This window comes from Miscanthus floridulus, chromosome 7 (genome assembly GCF_019320115.1).
Source record: "Miscanthus floridulus cultivar M001 chromosome 7, ASM1932011v1, whole genome shotgun sequence".
In the NCBI taxonomy this organism is placed as follows: domain Eukaryota; kingdom Viridiplantae; phylum Streptophyta; class Magnoliopsida; order Poales; family Poaceae; genus Miscanthus; species Miscanthus floridulus.
In genome coordinates this window covers 105,468,958-105,488,653 of record NC_089586.1, presented here as the reverse complement: position 1 = coordinate 105,488,653, position 19,696 = coordinate 105,468,958, and the positions used below count along the sequence as shown (strand labels likewise).

At 44.6% G+C, this 19,696-nt stretch overlaps 2 protein-coding genes across 3 annotated transcripts; both read right to left on the bottom strand.

Moving 5' to 3' along the window:
• Positions 1–436: 436 nt before the first annotated feature.
• On the bottom strand, positions 437–16,870 carry LOC136466005 (uncharacterized). The gene is made up of 9 exons (XM_066464525.1): positions 16,850–16,870; positions 16,586–16,759; positions 3,298–3,992; positions 2,980–3,077; positions 2,177–2,298; positions 1,766–1,813; positions 1,220–1,262; positions 1,008–1,127; positions 437–710 (listed from the first exon to the last, which is right to left on the bottom strand). The coding sequence occupies exons 1-7, from the start codon at positions 16,868–16,870 to the stop codon at positions 1,224–1,226; spliced, it is 1,197 nt and encodes a 398-aa protein (XP_066320622.1). The 3' UTR covers positions 437–710; positions 1,008–1,127; positions 1,220–1,223.
• Positions 15,480–19,256, bottom strand: LOC136464108 (3-isopropylmalate dehydratase small subunit 1-like). Of its 2 annotated transcripts, none has more exons than XM_066463069.1 (2): positions 18,425–19,256; positions 15,480–15,773 (listed from the first exon to the last, which is right to left on the bottom strand). In XM_066463069.1, the coding sequence occupies exon 1, from the start codon at positions 19,174–19,176 to the stop codon at positions 18,427–18,429; it is 750 nt and encodes a 249-aa protein (XP_066319166.1). In that variant the 5' UTR covers positions 19,177–19,256; the 3' UTR covers positions 15,480–15,773; positions 18,425–18,426. The 2 variants fall into 2 exon arrangements, with proteins under 2 accessions (XP_066319166.1, XP_066319165.1); XM_066463068.1 differs by having other exon boundaries at positions 18,420–19,254.
• Between the last annotated feature and the right edge of the window lie 440 nt (positions 19,257–19,696).

Genomic DNA, 19,696 nt, shown 5'->3' with positions numbered 1-19,696 from the left:
GGAAGCCTTCCCCGAGTGCAACACTCGGGGAAGAGCCTCCGGCTAATCCTCCCACGGGAAAGGCGCCTTCCCCGAGTGTCGAAATCGTGCACTCGGGGAAGGCTTTGCCGAGTGCCGTGCTGGCACTCGGGGAAGACTTGACGCCGTTAGCCGACGGCCGACGCCGTTTTCTTTTTTTTTTTTTTTGATTTTCTTCCCCGAGTGCAACACTCGGGAAAGATTTTTGAATTTTTTTTTAAATACTCTTTGCCGAGTGCCGCAGCTCAGGCACTCGGCAAAGAAATTTGTTTTTTTTTAAAAAAAATCCCTCTTTCCCGAGTGCCACAACACAGGCACTCGGGGAAGCCACCTCTAAAATTCTTTTTTTTTTTGCTTTTCCATGTAAACAACAAAGCATATATATATATATCACAAACCACAAATCAACATCAATATGTCACAAACCACATTTATATATCACAAACGACCAAATTTGTCCGAAATCCACAATATATTACAAACCACACGTTCAAAAGTACACACTATTCCAAGTTCACAAGTTCAATACATAAAAACGACTCCGCAGTACCAATATCAAAGTCAAAGTTATAAAGATAAAAATAAATAGATCAAAGTTTCACAACATTTTGTGAGTCACTATTCAAAAGATGACCAAAATCACATTTAGCAATGTGAAGAAGAGTCAAATCTGAGCCACTTGAGAAGAACACCTACATGTGAACAAGAGTTGATTAGCAATGTGAAAACTGATTCATCGTTACAAAATTCACCATGCTCCTATGTTCCAGATATATATATTCTTAGCCAAACACTTGCACTCAGCCAAACAGTTACCTTAATTTCACATTCATATATTTGCATATGTTTCAAAATTCACCATGCTGATTCAACATTACAAAAGCTTGTGACCTACTCCTATGTTCCAGATTCATATATTCTCAGCCAAACAGCAAACTAGCACTCAGCAAAACAGTGGTGAGAAAAAAAGAAGAGATGGCTGCACTTACATGAGCACTGAAGAAATGATCACTGAAATCCAACCTATCAACTTTGAGTGGACCAATCTCCATTAAGCCTCAAATCATCTGCTCTAATCATCTTACGAAGGCACATCTCCAATGTTCCTGCTAGCAAATATAATGCATATCAACTTAACAAAAAATAGCTTGCAAAGCATACTTATCAATTATTGCACTGACTGCAGGCACACAAATCTCACAGTATCATATTCTACTCTCTGCTACAGTGATTCCATCTTTGTTCTGGAATGAAAGAAAGGACAACTCTGACTCAGTTAAATTGTTAAAGAAAAACTGTGCAGAGCTCTCTCTTTCTCTCACAGGTTGCACAATGACATTCAGACAAGTAAAATGACAGGTTGCATCCATTTTCAGACAATGCAGTGACATTCAGTTTTCAGAAGAAAAAACATGCAGTACTCTCTCAGGTTGCATCCATTTCTGTACTTAACAGGAAGAGGTGATGAGGCTAATTTTAACAAATATAACACAGGCATAATTTTTCAATATAAATTAGACGATTAATGTTAATTTGCAGTGCCCATCATATATCAATTATGGAACCCACACAATATCAGGATTGTAAGCATAGGCCAAGATGCCTGAATCTGTCATCTAGTAAAAAGTTAGCATGGGCTAGCCTAATTTCATTGAGCAAACTTTCCCATTCACAAATCATTTCCTCAGTGGCCTAGTGACAAGTAGATAACTTTTAATTAACTGAGAACAGCGCAAAAAGAACTTACTAGTTCTAAAATGTCCAAGATATGCACATTATATGATGACGACACCATCTGTTGCAGGATATGCACATTTGAGATAAGTCGGTTCAAGAAAAGCCGAAAATAAAGGAATAAGGAGCTAGCGTAATCAACAGCCAAATACTATCATCAACTAATATTCTCATCACTGCAATTTCTAAGATGATTCAAACATTTCAAATAGATGTACAAGATTGATATAACGCAAGGGAGGACTTGCTGGTTCCCAGTTCAGGAGGCAGAAGAGTGAACATCTAAGAAGACGGAGGACCTCTCGCACTCGTAGATGACCATAATTTATTACCTCTTGCACTCGCAGATGATGAACATCTAAGAAGACGGAGTCGCGCTGTCTTTCTAGTTGAATTACGAATCCGAAGGGGATGAGAGAAGTACCTGCAACTCTCGGCGAGCAGCACTGAGATCCGGCGAGGGGAACGCCGCACGGCCTGGGGTGGGGCAGCGAGCGCGGCTCCGCGTGGCGTCACGAGCGCCGCCACCGCGTGGCCGAGCCCAACCTAGCAGACATAGCACCTCATAATCATGTAACAAACTATTATAGAAAGTAAAATGCAGTCACACCTTTGAACACCCTCAATCTTCTTTCTTTCTCTTAGTCAGGACACAAATGAATTTATCAACCTGGCAAACTATATTGGTTGCCTCCACAACTATGAAGCAACATGTATCTGTGAATGGTTTCTATTTGAACAGCCACTGTATCTATACTGTAAAAAGCTTTGGATGAGAGGGGCTAGAGATTTGGGCAACAGCTAAACAGCCACTGTATCCAAAGAGTTGCATACAACGTTGGTCTCCCCTTTAGTACCTAATACAAGACACTGCAAGAGATAATACTGCAATAAAATAAGGGACGAAGCTACAGCAATCCGGAAACATGCAATGTAGAGTTATAATTAAGTATTTTCAGCCCAACCGAATTTTAAGTATAGAGTACATGTAAACAAAACAGCAACGTTCAGGTTAGGTACTATTCACTATACCATCATATATGCAAATACGATTAAAACATCTTGGTGGCTATGTACATCTCAAGGGAACTTCACAGGTCATCACTCACAACTGACGATAGCATGCATTTGAAGCGTATGTAATAATGGTTCATATAACAAGCAATAAGATAGCATGCAAGATTGAAGCGTATGTAATAATTGGTACCAATAAAATTGCAAACCCACCTCCATCTCCAAAGTGAATAGCAGAACGGGCCAGCTGCAGAAGTCCACCTGCACTTGAGGAGGAGCACAACGTGTTTAGCACGAGACGCAAGGCATTGCTGCAAAAAAGAAAAGGAAACAATAGGCATTGGTAAATCGAAGCACGGATCTGCAGCTGAGTAAGCAAGACTAAGATGGCATTAGTAAATCAAATCACGGATCTGCAGCTGACGAAGCACGACTGAATGAAAACATCAGGCATTTTATTAGTAAATAAAAATCTAATCCAGGATCTGCAGGTAAGGAAGATGAAAAGACGGGAAACGGAGAAAACCTAACCCAGGGTGGGCGGCCGGCATCGATATTCCAACATCGAAGGCGACAATGTCCGAAGGAACGCCGAGAACGGCTGATGTGGTCGCCGACGGAGGGCACTGGCCCCACACCCGCGCTCGTCGCCGGGACATCCGCGGTGGAGGCCTGCTTGTGCTGGGGCCGTGGTGGTCGCCGACGGGACGTCCATGGCCGAGCCCGCCATCGGGACGGCCGCTCGCGTCAGGGCCGCCCGTGGTCGGGAAGCCGTGCCGGGGACCCCTGCACCCGAGAAGCCGCGATGAGGGCCGCTCGCGCTGCTGCCCCGCTGCGCCGGTGGCTCCTCCGCTGATGCGCCATGCGAGAGGAGCAAGAGAGATCTGAAGAGGAGAACTGGCGTGGGGGAGGCGGAGGCATCGCGGGGGGCGGGAGGCGAGGTCGGGAGAGGCGGCGGGGGCCGGCCGCAGGGGCCGGGGAGGGGGCGCGCCGGCCGGACGGGCCCCGACGCGCAGGGACAGGGACGGCGCCGCCGTCTCGGGCTGCGGGGGCGCGCCGGTGGGGCCTGCGGGGGCTGGGGGCGTGCCGCGCTGCGGGGGCGCGCGGCGAGGGCTGTGGGGGCGCAGTGGCGCTGGGCCGGCGAGCAGCGTGGCGGTGGCGCGGGCGCGGCGAGCGGCAGCGGCGGAGGGGGCTGGCGGCGGCGGGGTAGCGCACGGGCGGGCGGGCTGGCGGGTGTGGGGTGGCCAGGTTTAGATAAGGCCTGGTGGCCCTTTTTTTTAAGTGTTCCCCGAGTGCCGGTCCCGGCACTCGGGAAAGGGTCTCTTCCCCGAGTGCCGGCGAAGGCACTCGGGAAAAAATTTTTGTTCTTTTTGTTTTTTTTTTATCTTATTTTTTTTGTGAGGCCTTCCCACATTATTTAAAACTCTATGTTCAAATTTATGATAATTTTGACTTTTTTTTATATTTCGTTAGTTTTTTTCGTTTCGTTGAATTTTTTTGCATATTTCGAATTTGAACTGCAGGTGCATGAAATAATGGAATTTGGTGATTTAAAAAATTATATTAATGATATTTGGTGTATGTTGATGCCTTATCCAGGAACTCGCATGAAATGTCGAGCATCTTGTTGACGTAACATGACGAACAACTTGCGGGAAAAGTGTATTTAAATTATATAAAATCCGAACGAAGTCCGAAAATCACGAAACATGTCTGGGCGTCGTGTTATCGCATGTAGAGGCTATGATAAAAAATTGAGAAGGTTTCGAGCAAGTTGTGACGTCGGATGCCTAAAACCCAGACATCTCCGCATGTGATCACTTGTAGAGCCATGCGGAGATGTCTGGGTTTTAGGCATCCGATGTCGCAACTTGCTCGAAACCTTCTCGATTTTTTATCATAGCCTCTACATGCGATAACACGACGCCCAGACAAGTTTCGTGATTTTCGGACTTCGTTCGGATTTTATATAATTTAAAAACACTTTTTCCCGCAAGTTCTTCGTCATGTTACGTCAACAAGATGCTCGACATTTCATGCGAGTTCCTGGATAAGGCCTCAACATACACCAAATATCATTAATATAATTTTTTGAATCACCAAATTCCATTATTTCATGCACCTGCAGTTCAAATTCGAAGTATGCAAAAAAATTCAACGAAGCAAAAAAAACTAACGAAATATAACAAAAAAAGTCAAAATTGTCCCAAATTTGAACGGGGAGTTTTAAATAATATGGGAAGGCCTCACAAAAAAATGAGGCAAAAAAAACCAAAAAAACAAAAATTCTTCCCCGAGTGCCAGAGAAGGCACTCGGGGAAGAGGCCCTTTTCCCAAGTGCCAGGACAAGGCACTCGGGGAAGGCAGCCTCTTCCCCGAGTGCCCTATTCTGGCACTCAGGAAAGGGACTCTTCCCCGAGTGCCAGGGAAGGCACTCGGGGAAGATTTTTTTTTTTTAAGTTTTAACGACGTGGGCGAGGTGAACCGTCAAGTACCATGTTTCTTTGCCGAGTGCCGATCTTCCCCGAGTGTTGCACTCGGGGAAGAGGGCCTTTGCCGAGTGCTGCGCTTTACCGAGTGCCAGGACCTCTTTGGCACTCGGAAAAGCCTCTCTTCCCCGAGTGCAATTATTCCCCGAGTGCAACACTCGGGAAAGATTCTCTTTCCCGAGTGCCCGATTTTTGGCACTCGGGGAAGCCAGAGACACTCGGGAAATTTTGCCTCTCCCGTAGTGACTGTTACTAAGGTTCTGATTTAAGGGCCTATTTGGCACGGCTTATGTTGGCTTCGGCTTCATCTATTTTGCGCAAATCGAGGCACTGTAGCGTGAAGCCGTTTTGTAAGCCAGGGTTAAAATGAACTAGAAGCCGGAAAAAGCCAGTTTTTCTGGCTTCACTGGTTTTAGCTTCACCGGTGAACCCGTTTTGGATGAGCCGTGTCAAAGAAGGCTTTACTACAACACCTCTGCTGCACCCTTGTGTCTCTTTCGACGTGGACGAAGCCGTGTTTGCGTTGGTGGTTGGCAGCTTTGTCGAGCAAGTTCACGCACCTGTAGTAACACCCTGGCCTTGTTACGTCAATAGACATGGGCTTGATTAGGCTTCGATTGGTTTTTTATCTACAACTTGCCACACTTATAAGCTGACGCGTTACAATTTCGTAAGCACTGTATATGTTTGGTTCATGCCAAAACTACGACGTACTGAACTTTCTTAATCCTATGTCCCATGTGTCATAGAGCCATTTTCTTGCTAAACTTTAGCATAAACATAGTACCAGATTTGCTCACGCAGGTTGAGTAATTTAGATGTATATATTCAGGAGGTTGATTCATGTTGGCTTTTATTATGGCAGAGGTGGGTGATTGTTTTTAGAGAACAGGATTGATCCGATGGCTACTATTATCAGGACGCAACTCAGAATTTTGTAGTCCTCGAAGTGAAACCTCCTCATATAGCAAAACCTGCTGAATTTATTATGCGGGTTTCAGAAACTCTCAGGCCACCAGTTCTGCAGACGTTTTGGACCATTGCATTCAGAAATCCTCAAAAAAACGATAGCCACTCCATGAGCTTTGAGCCATACACATCCAGCGCTAGGCAACAGAGGGTGACATGAAGTTCCGTGACAGGATCAGCATCTATCTATAATATACGCAACAACAACAACGTTGACGCATGCTTTCAACCATCAATTCATCGCAAAAGTCAGCCGCTTCGGAGCTCCAAAGTCTTCAGCAGGTAGAATGAACAGCGACGGGCGAGCTAGAGAGCCGTCCGGGAGCGAGCTCGATTCCCTGATGCGGATCGGCGCCGCGCGCAGGACATGGATCTCTCCCCAAGTCAGCAAGCATCGATCGACGCGAGCAGTGCACAGCACTGCAGCTAGCTTGCGAGGCCATTAATGGCAATGCAAGCACATATCCTGCGCAGGTCAACCCCGTACACACGCGCTGGAGGCTGGAGCGCTAGCTATCGTCCGGCTCTTGTGATCCCGGCAACCGGGCCGGCCGGCGGACGGTGGAGAATGATTCACACGGACGCGCGCGCGACGGTTTTGTTGCCCGTGCGAGACCATTTAAAAAACTAGCGGATCAGCCCAGGGCATCTGTGCGCGGTGCGCCGACGCGGGCGGCGGGTTGCTGTGCGCCTGTGCCGCTGGGGCACCCACAGCCAGAGAGAGCGGAGCCGCGCAAGTCAGCTGCTGTTCCATCACATGCCGTGCGCCGCGGCCGCTCCCGGACGAGGGCACCCTTTTCGGCCTCGTCGATGCGGCACGCGCGGCGGCTGAGACTGAGAGGCGGAGGCCCCAGGAAACGACGGGTACACTGGACACGCGTCGCTCGGTCCCCGCGCATACGGTGCACGGAGAGGGTGCGCGGCAGGTGGCCAGCGGCTAGGCACGCATGCAGGGGAAAGGGGTCGCATGGCTGTGACTGTTAGTGCCGCTATAGGACAGTACGTGCCGGGGGAAATCCACATGTACATCCACACTGGCCGGTTTAATTTCTACTACTACTAGCTGCTAGTACGTGGACCTTGCTGGCATGTGCATGCCACATTTTTCAGAGGGATGCTGTGCCGTACAAATAGTCGATGAGACGTGTGTCCCTTGTGATAGCAGTGATACTAGTGCATCACTCGCGCCATCGCGCGCGACGGCAAATCACGCGTATAGGTGTGGCATATAAAATTGAAGGGTATACAGATTATGTTATAACCTATGGGCAATGACTGTCAATTAGAAGTTGAAAAATAAAGGACAAGGACTGTGGATTAGATTTTCCATTGCCCTTTCTATCCGAGGTAGGAGATGGTCACTATATTGCTAAAAATAGTATCATCAGACTTAGGCTATCTTCCAACAATATAGCGACTAAATTTAAGTATGACATGAGACTGAATTATCTGAACCTAGAAATTTGCACAGTATGCACTGGGAAAAGTCCTTATAACAAATGAGGCACGAAGCAAGTTATGAACCTATAAATCAAGGACTTTGTGATAATTACTCCTCACCTGGTTTTTTCCAGGCCATCAAACGGATTGTGTAGGTACGTGGAGGAGCACATAGGTAAACGCAGGCTGTTATCATGTACCTTGGACCAACCATAGTAACCATACTCATTCATTTGATCTAATCCTTTAGTATGGTATAAGGCATAGTAGCACAGTACATTAACATATAACCATATATGATTATTTAACCTTAAGATTTATCAAAATAGCATCTCGCTGTAGTCCACAAGATGTATCGGCATTTAGAAACAAACCAACTGTGTGATGTTGGGTTATGGTTGGTCGCTTCTTTGTACATTTGGTGGATTAATCTAACTGACACCATATGAATAAGCGAAAAGCTAAAAAGATACTAAGAATCTAAAAATCAGTGTAAATTGCAGTGAAGAGCCCAAACAAATTTAGCTGACAAATGAAGATGCTAAAATCTCAAATAAAAGGCATCGTGCACACACACAATCATAGGAGGAAGGACAATAACTAAAATGACTGAGCTGCAGGTACAGTTAAGGATTTATGTGTGGAAAGGGAAAAAATATTTGTTGGAAGTATCTGAAGGAGTGCTTGTCCTCATTTTTCATGAGGATATGATAGATTAGCAAACTTAGTTAGAGGTGCATGTATATCTGTAAATAAAGAAGGAAGAATTACATTACCAACATACAACACATATGAAGATATTTTGCTTTAAAAATTATGAGTGTTGCATGAGGTCTAAGCTGTAATACTCCTGTGCATGTTTCCTGAGTTCCTGCATGAAAGCATATATAGGTGGATTCGGTTTATATATTAAAAAAAGGAAAAAGAAAGAGTGGTCAGTTATGATTATAGAGTGCACAGATAAAAGAGCATCCAGCATTAGATGAGGAAACCAAATAGATAAATTGATGGGTAAAAATCTAAAGAGGGTAGTGCTATAATAAATCTGTAAGGAAGGCGTGTGTATCAGCTGCAAAAATTACAGTACTAATCAAATATGTAAGTTGCACATCAGGTATAGAAATTACAGAAGAAACTACTGAAATGGAGTAGAGGATGGAATTCATTAATCTTTTTGCATTGGGAAATTTCAATACTGACAAAATAGACATAGCTTTAATTTTGAAGAGTAGATTATGTAGATATAGCACTAACTTTACGCGATCCTAGGTATGAATTTCATCATTTACTATAACAGGAAAGGTAACATGTAAGACATGAGTAATAATTCTTTACTGCTAATGAAATAGGCATGAGAGAAGTAAGTACACAGTAAAAATTAGACATAGTCTGGGCAGACAGTCAACGAGCTTCACATATAAGCAAGAACTGTCTAGTTTTTTGTGCTTGTCGATATAGAATGGTTAATAGAACTAAATCGAGACATACAGAGGCTATAACCTTGAACCAGCAGTGGATGATCAGCCTAACAAAAGAAGAGTTCATCTTTCGTGTTTGTATAGCGGCTGACGCGGTAACCTGTAAATATTTTTTTGTATACGCAGATAGAAAATGCTCCAGCAATTAAGGCCACATATCGGATGGGTTATAAGAGTACGTAAGGGGTGTAAGGCTTACCAATATTGATGGACCAACCTTGGTGGTACTTTATCTAGAAATATTTTAGAGAGAATATAAGTAGCATTTGTTGGCCGACTATAGAACCCAAAAACACGAAAACAACTTTGCCACTGGGAGCAACACGTTGTAAGTAACGGCAGCAAGAATCCATCAAACCCAATCAGCTGACTTTAATTAGAAAACACGAAAGATGACCATCAGGAATCCGTTAAACTGTGTCAGACGACGTAATCAGAGGCATAAAAGTAAAAAACATAAATAACGAATGGCAAATTTTCATAGCCGGCTGAAGTAGGAAAAAAATAGCAAATGGCAAATGGTCAGAACATGAGACCATTAACGAATGTGGAATGCACGAGATGAATTGGCAAATGGGTAGGACAAGAGATTATTAGCAAATAGGCTTAGACCATATAGAAAGTTGGCAGAGAGTCTTAAAGGCCTCAGTAATGTCTCAATCATCATTTGTTCATGAGCCTAGAGCTTCAGGGCATGCTGATAGCTGGGTCACTCTAAAAAAACTCCATAATCAATGGATACTGAATTTTCATGACAGGCCATGCCCAATACCTCACAGGCAAATGAACATCATATCGTATCCCTGATCAATGGATACTGAATTTTTATCACAGGCATGTAGTAGGCATGTGTTTTAGGTAACAAATATGTGCGTGTGTTAGGAGGAGAGCTTTGTAAAGAAGAAAACATTAGACCATAAGCAGATACAGGCGGGAGTGACGCAGGTAGCCCATCAATGTCTCACCGCATGAGCAGGCCACTGAAATTCAAAACAAGGTACGTAAGGCTGAAGAACTGATTTAAAAAATCAGCGATGCAAACTCATAGTCTTCTAATCGAAACCCTAAAAGGAAATCTACCTATGCTGACAGTCTGACATCAGTATTATTGACAGATCCATGCAAATACAGGATGTGAAGATATATAATTGGAAGTATTTGTACCAGGATGATTTGGAGACAAAAAAACAGGTGAGGACAAAACATTTATCAGTACCAAATAAATAGCAGGGCTGTGGATGGCAGGCTAAAAGATCTATAGGAATTTTTATCAGTAACAAACAATAAGCAGGTTCATATGTTTTAATATTCCTGATCCATCAGACCATGACCCCATATTCCTTTTTGATAAACAAAGATCAGGCTGGAAAAGGTGAAACAAAGATGAGCACATGTATTTCCAATGGAAAATAGAAAACATTATGCTCTAAGTTCAGGTTCAAAGAGGTGAAACAAAGATGAGAACATATATTTTCCCAATGGAAAATAGAAAATATCATGATCTAGATGGCAAAGGCAAGGGTGTATATCGTCAGCTACTCTATATTTAAGATACAACAGAGGTACCTGATTAATTAAGATACAAGACAATCTATCTATGACGTAAAATATGAATAGAACTTTTTTCCGTGTGTCATTACAGGGCACAATCATATCCTCAGCTACACAATATATGAGATGCAAGACTGGTCGCTGACTGATTAAGGCAGAAGACAATGATCTGGGAATAGTTTAGCAACTAACTCTACCTTGCTGTTGAACAGTTTAACATGAGACATGGGATTAAGATCAAGTACAAAATGTAACAAAACATAAAGGGTGTTGGGGTTGGAGATGGAGCACACTTATCTGTGAAGCTAGAACAGTTGACTGGCGGCGTAGGTGGACGGGTAACAGTGACAACGCAGGAACCCTAACGAAGCTAGGGTTTCATGGAGGAGCGAAGCACGCGTGCAGAGGATGGGGATGAGGTAGGGTAGCTGTCGGGGCCCACCCGAGCAGGAGCGTCGGCCGCAGGGGGCGCGGGTGCGCCCGCGCGTTGTGTCCGCCGCCGCATCGGGAGGGAAGGGGAGAGAGAGGGGAGGGCTCGCGCTGGATCCGGCTGCTCGCCGCAGATCCACCGCCTCCGTTGGCTACGCGAGGTCGACGGGGTGGTCCAGCCTCAGATCGGCCGTCGGTAGGGGCCCCGTGAGCGGCCGCTCTAGATCCACCGCCGAGGTCGCCGACGTGACCTCCCCGCCGTCATGCACGGCCAGCACGGAGGTTTCTCCGTCGCCAGAGGCCTCGGGCGCGTCAGGGCCTCCGCTGGCTGGCCGCGCGGCCGTGGGGAGGACCGGCGACGGAGGGGCGAAACCCTAGGCCGCGTGACCCGCCGCGTTGCGTCGCGAGGAGGAAGTGGCGTGGTGTTGGGGGTTGTGGAGGATGAGGAGGAGGAGAAGGAGGAGGGAGGCCGCCGCCGCGCGGAGGGCGGGCCACCGACGAGGCCGCCCCACGCCGTCGCCTGAGGCGTGTGGCGAGCCGGTAGAGAGAGAGAGAGAGAGAGAGAGAGAGAGAGAGAGAGAGAGAGAGAGAGAGGAGAGGAGGAGGGCGTCGGGTTCGGGGAGAGCCACCGAGGGCGTCGTCGCGTGCGGGCGCGGGCTGTAGCGACCGACGGAACCCACGGGCCGTCGATCGGAGAATCGGACGGGCAGGGGGATTTCGGCCGACGTGGGCACCCTGAGCGGTGGCCGAAGCTCGCTGCTTTGATAAGAAGAAATTACGCAAAAGATGTCAAGACTGCGCATAGAAGGTTTTTTTTCTCCAAAAGATTTGCTTATCATTGTATTAATGAGAAGAGTTTAAAGAAATATACAACGCGCTTCTATCGAGCGCCGAAGTAGATCGACCTAATACAGCCGAAGCTGGACCATCCTAGGCATGGAAGGTTTGTTACCGTGCCCCTGCAGGGTACATGCTCGAATTGGATTTATCGTTTTATGTACTGCTGCAATGCAATCAAGTCTACGGTTATGCACCTATAGGTTAATTAAGTTCATTTTTTGACAAAGCACTAGAATAACCTATTCGCAGGTCATCTTTTTGGACACAATAATGGATCTAGTTCTGAATCCTTACTTCTTAGGGACTGAGGGAGGAGGTCCAACCTTTTTTTTAAACAGACGGCACTTTCATTACCTTAGAAGATCATTACAAAGTAGATATACAAATCACAGAGCCACGAGCCAACGATGCTCCGTTGGCTCTATGGTACGACGTGCATTCCCACTTAATCAATGCCAGTGTCTTATGCACACTTCATCGAAAGGTTGGACCTCATGGGCATGCATGCCGTACCATAGAGCCAACAGAGCATCATTGGCTTGTGGCTGTGTGTTTTGTATATCAATTTTTCACCCTTCAGTTTGAAATACTTCCTTGTTTGTTACTGGCATTTTCTCGAGCCGTCCGAAGCTAAAACTATAACAATAGATGGATGTGTCCTTGTATAGAGACACTGTTTGTCTAAACGGCTATGTAGCCCGTTTAAACACCGTGTAAACGCTACAGAGTGGTACACCGTTTCCGTTTAATCATCCGTTTAGCCTGTTTAATTGGCCGTTTAGACCGTTTAATGGACTGTTTAGTCCAAATAATGGCTAAACGGCTGGTGACCGACTGTTTACCGTTTAGCGTTTAGAAAAACATTTAGAGACGGGAATAAAAAATTCTTTCATCTAAAAACTGGCTAGATTCTTGTTTGACTTATGCTTGAGCTTGATTGGTTGAGCAGATACAGACGATCGACGAAACCAGTATAGAATGTATCAAAGCCGTGATGTTGGTGCTGGCCCAAGTTTTGGGCGTTCGGCTCACGCAGTCGGCCTCTTCCATTTCCATGGGCTACTGTGATCTGTGACAAAAACACCGAATGGATCCAATAAGGATTTAAGGCCCAGTACGCTGTTGATACATCAAAGCTCAACACACGATTTTATAATTCTACAAGGAAAATTCATTTTTTATAACAACCAAAGTACCAAACTGTTGATTCTCGTTATAAAAATAATAAATTTGCCATAACATCATAAAAGTGAAAATTTCTAAAACTACTTATTGTATTGTAACTGGCATCATTTAATGGTAAATCAAAGGGCATGTGCCCCACTACTCAGTTCCACGTAGTACAAAGCAGGCATCAGAGAACACCTTTTCTAGCTACTAGATACTAGTAAGTACCCGCGTGTTGCCGCAGGCTGTCGTAAACATGAGTCATTTTAGGAAGATGAACTTAAATGTGGCCATGTGGAGTGAGTTAGTATCGAGGAACTGTAGAGAGTAGTTCTGATAATCAGTCTGTTCGCTGGTTGGTTTTTGAACTAATTTGGGCTGGCTGCTTTGTTGTGAGAGGAAAACACTGTTGACTGGCTGAAACCAACAAGCGAACAGGCTGAATAAATTTTTTGTATGGCAAGCGTGCATGTAGGATATCAGTTCGTAGTTAGTGGCGGAACTAGGGGGCCAGCAGTAGATTTTATTTAATACCTATATAAATATTTGAATTTATAGCACCAAAAAAATCAATTTTCACCATTTTTATTAAAATATTATGATTTTGGTTATAAATAGTGTAAAAGCATTTAAAAAGTTAGAACATATAATTATGTATATTTTATCACACTAAAAAATACGATGATATTTGTCCGGCCCTCTTAATCAAAATCGTTGGTTTCACCACTGTTTGTAGTTACCTCGTAAATTAATTAGGTTCATTCTACTTCCAAAAATATATGATAATCTCAAGATAAATGAGCATACCTAGACATATTACCAAGACATACACAATGAAATGAGCAGTCTCGACTTGTAGGAAAGCAGAAAGTGGTCGTCGCTAAAGGCTAGTTTTATATACATGAAGGATAGTCAACCTTTATGTTTTGTCATCAGATTTAGATCTTGGCCGTAGCACACATTGAAAATAAAATCTGCGTAAAAAAACAGTAAGCCTTAGTATCAGCAATGGATCATATTCTCTAGTCCATGTAGTATCCACAACAAAATTTGGACCCTGAAAAAACCCATCAGTAAGGTCCCGTTCGGTTGGCAGAATTTTGGCTGAAACTGTCTGAAAAACACTGTTCTAGCTGAATTGTTGTGAGAGAAAAAACACTGTTCCGCCTGAAAAAAGAAACCGACCAAATCGAATATGGGTAAGCCGAACAAGCCCAAATGTATGGCATTCGATGAAACTGAGTCATAAATGAAGTAGTGGTGTAGCAAGGAATCGATCGATAAGAGGCCTGGTTATAACAAAATTCTACAATGTATTTGCAGGAATTATGGAGTTGAAAGATCGAATGTCGGAACGGTTATTTGTATGGAATGGACTCCGCACTACTTTGTAACACGTATAAATCATGAGATCAGTGCACCTAACACACATACATGTAAGAAAAAGGTGTTTACTGTGTAATCTCCTACTTTATTCTAAAAGGAGTTCGATTTGTCCCAGTACAAAGCAAAGGGCATCATAATACTCACCTAAAATGATTCGTGCGAGGGGCATAAAAACTTGATGTCGTGCTAACGAACTCGACAAAGAGTATATGCAGATGATTTCCTCCTGCAATGAAAATTATTGGCAACATTAGTATTAGTCTATATTTATGGTGATGAACAGCTTTGAGGTTTCGGTACAATAATCAGAGTTGTTGACAAAGGTTTGCACATACATTTGGAGGGTGCCTCTCTCTGTATCTGAATCAATCCTAACGTCGACTCTACTAAAATAACGCAGCATGTTCGGGAGGCCATATCGTATCGTGGATTATTTACTGCTGGCTGGTTTGGTGTGAGAGAAAAACACTGTTTCTGACTGAAATTTACGATCGTTTACGAGCAAGCGAACAGGCTGTGATCCGCAGAGGACAGAGTGACTCGTGTCGCTCCTTGGCGAGTCTACCCAAAAACGATCCACGGACGGACCGACTCGTATCGCTCAGTTCCAGTAGTATCGTAGAACCAAATCAAAGAGAGAAAACAAAAAAGTAGTATCGTAGAACCGGACGATCCTACGATTCATGTCGCGATTACTGAGTACTGACTACGTTGCCTAGAGCTACAAGCCTACAATACCAGACCATAGGAGAGTCAGGTAAGGAACCAAACTAGCCCCCCTAGTTATTCGCCAATAAAATAAAATCCTGTATTTGTCATCAGCCTCAACTGACCTACCTGTGTAACTGACAGTGGTGAATGCAGGATTAAGTGAAACTGCAACGACATGTAGAGAATTATTCAAAATTTATGCCCCCAACTATAAAAAGAAACAATGTGAATGCAACCATTTAATTGCATATCAAAAGCTCAAATACATCAACAGGTAACGAGTATCAAGAGTTGTACACATAAGATGACAACAGAGCAGTTATTCAAACTGATAAGAACAGTAGCAGGCAGGTACAATTGTACAAAGAGTACTAACAAACGATCTGTGACAAAAGACCATGGATTGATTCTTCATGACTCGGTAGGCTGCAGCTTATTTCAAAACACCGTCGACAGCACAAAATTATGCAGAAGTAGGTGCAGTAACTCTTGGTCCTAACTCCAGCTTATTACTTCATGCGCGCAGATTACAGAAGATGAAACTTACCTGAAAATTCAACGTCTGCCATTACAATAAAATAGATACAAGTACAACTGAGGGAGAGAAGGTTGATAATAAAGTACCACCCTATAATTATAGGTTGTTTTGGATCTTCTAGATACATAGCCTTTGCTATGCACCTAGATATATGATATGTCTAGATACATACGACCTATAAATCAGAACGGATGGAGTATCACCCTGTTCGTTTGGGCTTGTTTGGCTTATAAGCCGTACTTTTTCAACCAACGAACAGTATTTTTTCTCTCACACCAAATCAGCCAACAGTACTTTCAGCCATGACTTGTCAGCCAAACAAGCCCAAGCGAACAGGGCGTATATCGTATTTGGTTCTTTGAATTCTACCTGTGAAAGCAATGCAGATCCTGAAATGAAATTCAACCGAGGCCTTCTTTGGATAATAGAGATTGTTAAAAGCTAGTTTGAGAATTGTTAAGACTTAAGAGTTGGTGTAAAAGCTGGCATGCTTGATCAGCTAGAGCTTTTATGGTACCTTTGCCTCTCACAAGCTGGGAAAAACTGAAGCCCGTGACATTGCTACAATCTGGGTAGTTGGATTGTAAAAGTTGAGCTGTTTGGATCAGCTAGAGTTTTTAAAAGCCACAATCCGCAAATTCTAGCTGATCCAAACAGGACCTAAGTTTAACCCAATGATCTGGAATGGGAGGAGCTTACCCACAGTCAGACTCAAGTAAATGCTCGTTTGACACACGCCAGGTCATGCCATCATAGGATGAAGATCCAACCACAATCCTGCCCTCCAGTCATTTTGGGCAGTCTGCTCACACACACAAAACCTGTCCTGCTGGTGCATTTCCTATCAACCCCTCCCTGCCAATCCAGTAGTTCGACACCGCTCCCAGAGTTCCCACCATCTCACCCAACCACCATAGTTGACCTGCAGCCCACGGCTTCCGCCTAAGGCCAGCATAAGTGAAAGACCCCAATCCCAAAAGCTCGCTGGTATCCAGCTGAGAAATTTGGAACTCACATGTTAACACGATAGACACAGGCTTTGGAGATTCAGGCTACTGAAACATAGGTTGCGTGGTCAGGAATACGTCATGATTGTTGACTGCCATAGCCAGCATTGAGGAATTGGAAACAGTAGGTACCAGATTTTTTTGTTAAAAAAAAAATAACGACTCCCAAGTTACCGAGGGCTTGTCACAATTTTGCAATCTGGTCATTAATTTTGTCAAATTGTGGCTCAAGTCAGCTCTAGTTGATTTTATCATTACTGAATCAAGGTTGATTTTAAAACTTTGCCACCAGATTTTATTCATCTTTACAATGAGATATATGCAGATCCCCCAGATTGGCAGATTCCATGAAGAAAGTAACAAGAAATCCGAATTGATTAAAACTTTGCCACCAGATTTTATTCATCTCTACAGTGAAATATATGCAGATCCTCCAGGTATTCGACCAATAACCCAAAACAGGTACTTCCATCCCTACCCACCAGGATTTTCTGGTACAATTTGATTTGCTAGTAAAATTTTAGCAAGATGTCATGGGGCTGCAGATTCAATGGGACATGCGAATACCTAGAATTTTGATTATTGCATTACCCTAAGGATAAAAAAATGTTTCCAATAACTGATTGCTATGATTGTTCTGATAAAGAAGGAAAATACTCTTTCTAGCAATGTAAATTAACACCTCATCTTTAAATCCCAAAATACTGAACCTCGTCTTCAAATTCCAAAAATATTGTAATTCTAATAAGAAATTTAAGTTAATGAATGAGGAAATTGGCTCATCCGACAACCATGTGGTTAGGAGTAGGAGAACAATCACAATTCTTGTCCCAAATTAACTGCTTGAAACATTCAGTTATTGTGGACACCAATAAGCTATTCCAAGAACAAATATTAACCTAGAAGGCCAAAATACACATTATTATAAGTTTAAAAAAAATACACATTATTATGGTTTCCTACATTATTATCCAGTTGCATCAGAGGTATTGGCTCTATGGAGTTCTCTATTCTCATCAATGTCAATGGGAAGGTGTGCCTCCAGCTCTCCACTGCCACTCCTAGACTCCTAGTTGAGCTCTGATCTGAACTCCTTTTCCTCTTGTGGTCCAGTCTGATGGATTCTGTCTCAATTTTGCTGCTATGTTCTAAAACTTCATGTTCTGATTTCAGCTGTGGTACGAAATCTGATTAGTTTGTAGCTCTAATTTGATGCTTGATGTGATGCAGTAGTTGAGGAATTTTCTGTCAATAGCTTAGTTCTCAGTTAATTTGCGCACCTGTTTCCACCCCTTACCCAAATAATAACAGCTTACAGGGGGAGTAAAATTACTTCCGTTTTCCTGTGAACAGAAGGTTTCAGGTGTAATTCAATTACAGGTGTAGAATAATCCAAAGTTTCCAAACATACCCTTACTGCACCAAAAATAGGTTCCTTATCAGCAAGTATTGGTCCCTAGTGTATGACTGCCATATAGTAGTCACATACATGAAACTATCAAACACAGGTGACTAATATGAGCTCATTTTATCTCTGGACAACAATTACATGAAGACTAATCTAAGCACACACCAACATGTATCGGCAAGGCTCAATTTCATAGCTTGATATGCAGAGCAACGAAAACATGAAATCCAATTATCTTACCTTACCCTCATGCAGCAGCTTTCGACGCAATCATTCCTGTCTTCCGGGCATAGGCAAAGATCCCTCCCGCCTCAATTACCGGACCAGCATCACCAATTGGTTTCAGCTTGTACTCCTTGCCAGAGGTGTGGTTAATAAAAACGGAGTTACCAAGGTCCACGGTGACCACATCCCCTGTCTTGCACTCCTTACAGGCCCCAGCCTCCGTGAGCTCCAAAGGGTACACCTCTCCAGTGGCCACGGAGTTGCGGAAGAAGATGCGCGCGTAGCCCTCCGCGACGACGGCGCGTGCGCCGGCGGCCCCGAGCGCGACGGGCGCGTGCTCGCGTGAGGAGCCGCACCCGAAGTTGGCCCCACCGACGATGACGGCGTAGCGCGAGGATTCCTCACCCGGGGCGAGGAACGGCGTCGGGTAGGCCGCGGAAGGGAGGCCCGCGAAGGCGAAGGAGCCGAGCTTGCGGTACTCGTCGGGCTTGGAGGGCACCAGGGTGAGGTGCTCGGCGGGGATGATCTGGTCGGTGTCGATGTTATCGCCCACCACAAAGCACTCGCCGTGGAAAACGGCAGACGACGGGGAGCTGCTGCCCGCCGCGGCAGCGGCGGCCGCAGGGACGATGGGCCCAGCGCGGCGGCATTTTAGCGAGTGGAGGCGGTGACGGGTGAGCTGGGTGCGCCGGAGAAACGCACTGGTTGGAGCTTGGATGGGGACTACAAGCGCCGCCGTGGACACCGCCGTCGCCGACGGAGCCGCCGCCATGATTGGGGAAATGAAATCAGGGGTGGGTCTAGGGCAAGGGCTCGAACGGATCGAATGCTTCAACACTAGCTTACGGCTGAAGGCCCATTATACATTGAGCTGCGTAATTTTCGTAAGCGCCACGAAATAGAGCCACGTCGGCCCAGCCCGCATTGACAAGTACGTGCGTACTAAAAGTTTCCGTGAACGCCACGGAACTGTCAGGCGTCCGTCGTCCAAAAGAAAATTTTCTTGTTGACTAGGTGAGTGTCCATGCGTTGCTATGGTTTCAAAATCAATAGAATCAAGTATAGGTATGGGTAACCGAAATATTTTGTATGGTCAAACGTTCTTGCAAGCACAGCTTAGTTCACTTCAGCTAAGGCAATGATTAATAGTCTACCATGCCCACCCTAGCCATTTAGCCTGTTCGCTTGCTCGTAAACGATCGTAAATTTCCAGCCGAGAACAGTGTTTTTCTCTCACACCAAACCAGACAGCAGTAAATAATCCACGATACGATACGGCCTCCCGAACAGGC

Excerpts from the sequence above, each read along its gene's own strand:
- LOC136466005 (XM_066464525.1), bottom strand. The coding sequence starts at position 16,870 with ATGGCAGTCAACAATCATGAC. Across the intron at positions 16,760-16,849 it reads TGGCAGTCAACAATCATGAC|CTGGATACCAGCGAGCTTTT; the intron begins GTATTCCTGACC and ends CAAATTTCTCAG. Across the intron at positions 3,078-3,297 it reads ATGCCGGCCGCCCACCCTGG|CAATGCCTTGCGTCTCGTGC; the intron begins GTTAGGTTTTCT and ends TCTTTTTTGCAG.
- LOC136464108 (XM_066463069.1), bottom strand. The coding sequence starts at position 19,176 with ATGGCGGCGGCTCCGTCGGCGACGGCGGTGTCCACGGCGGCGCTTGTA.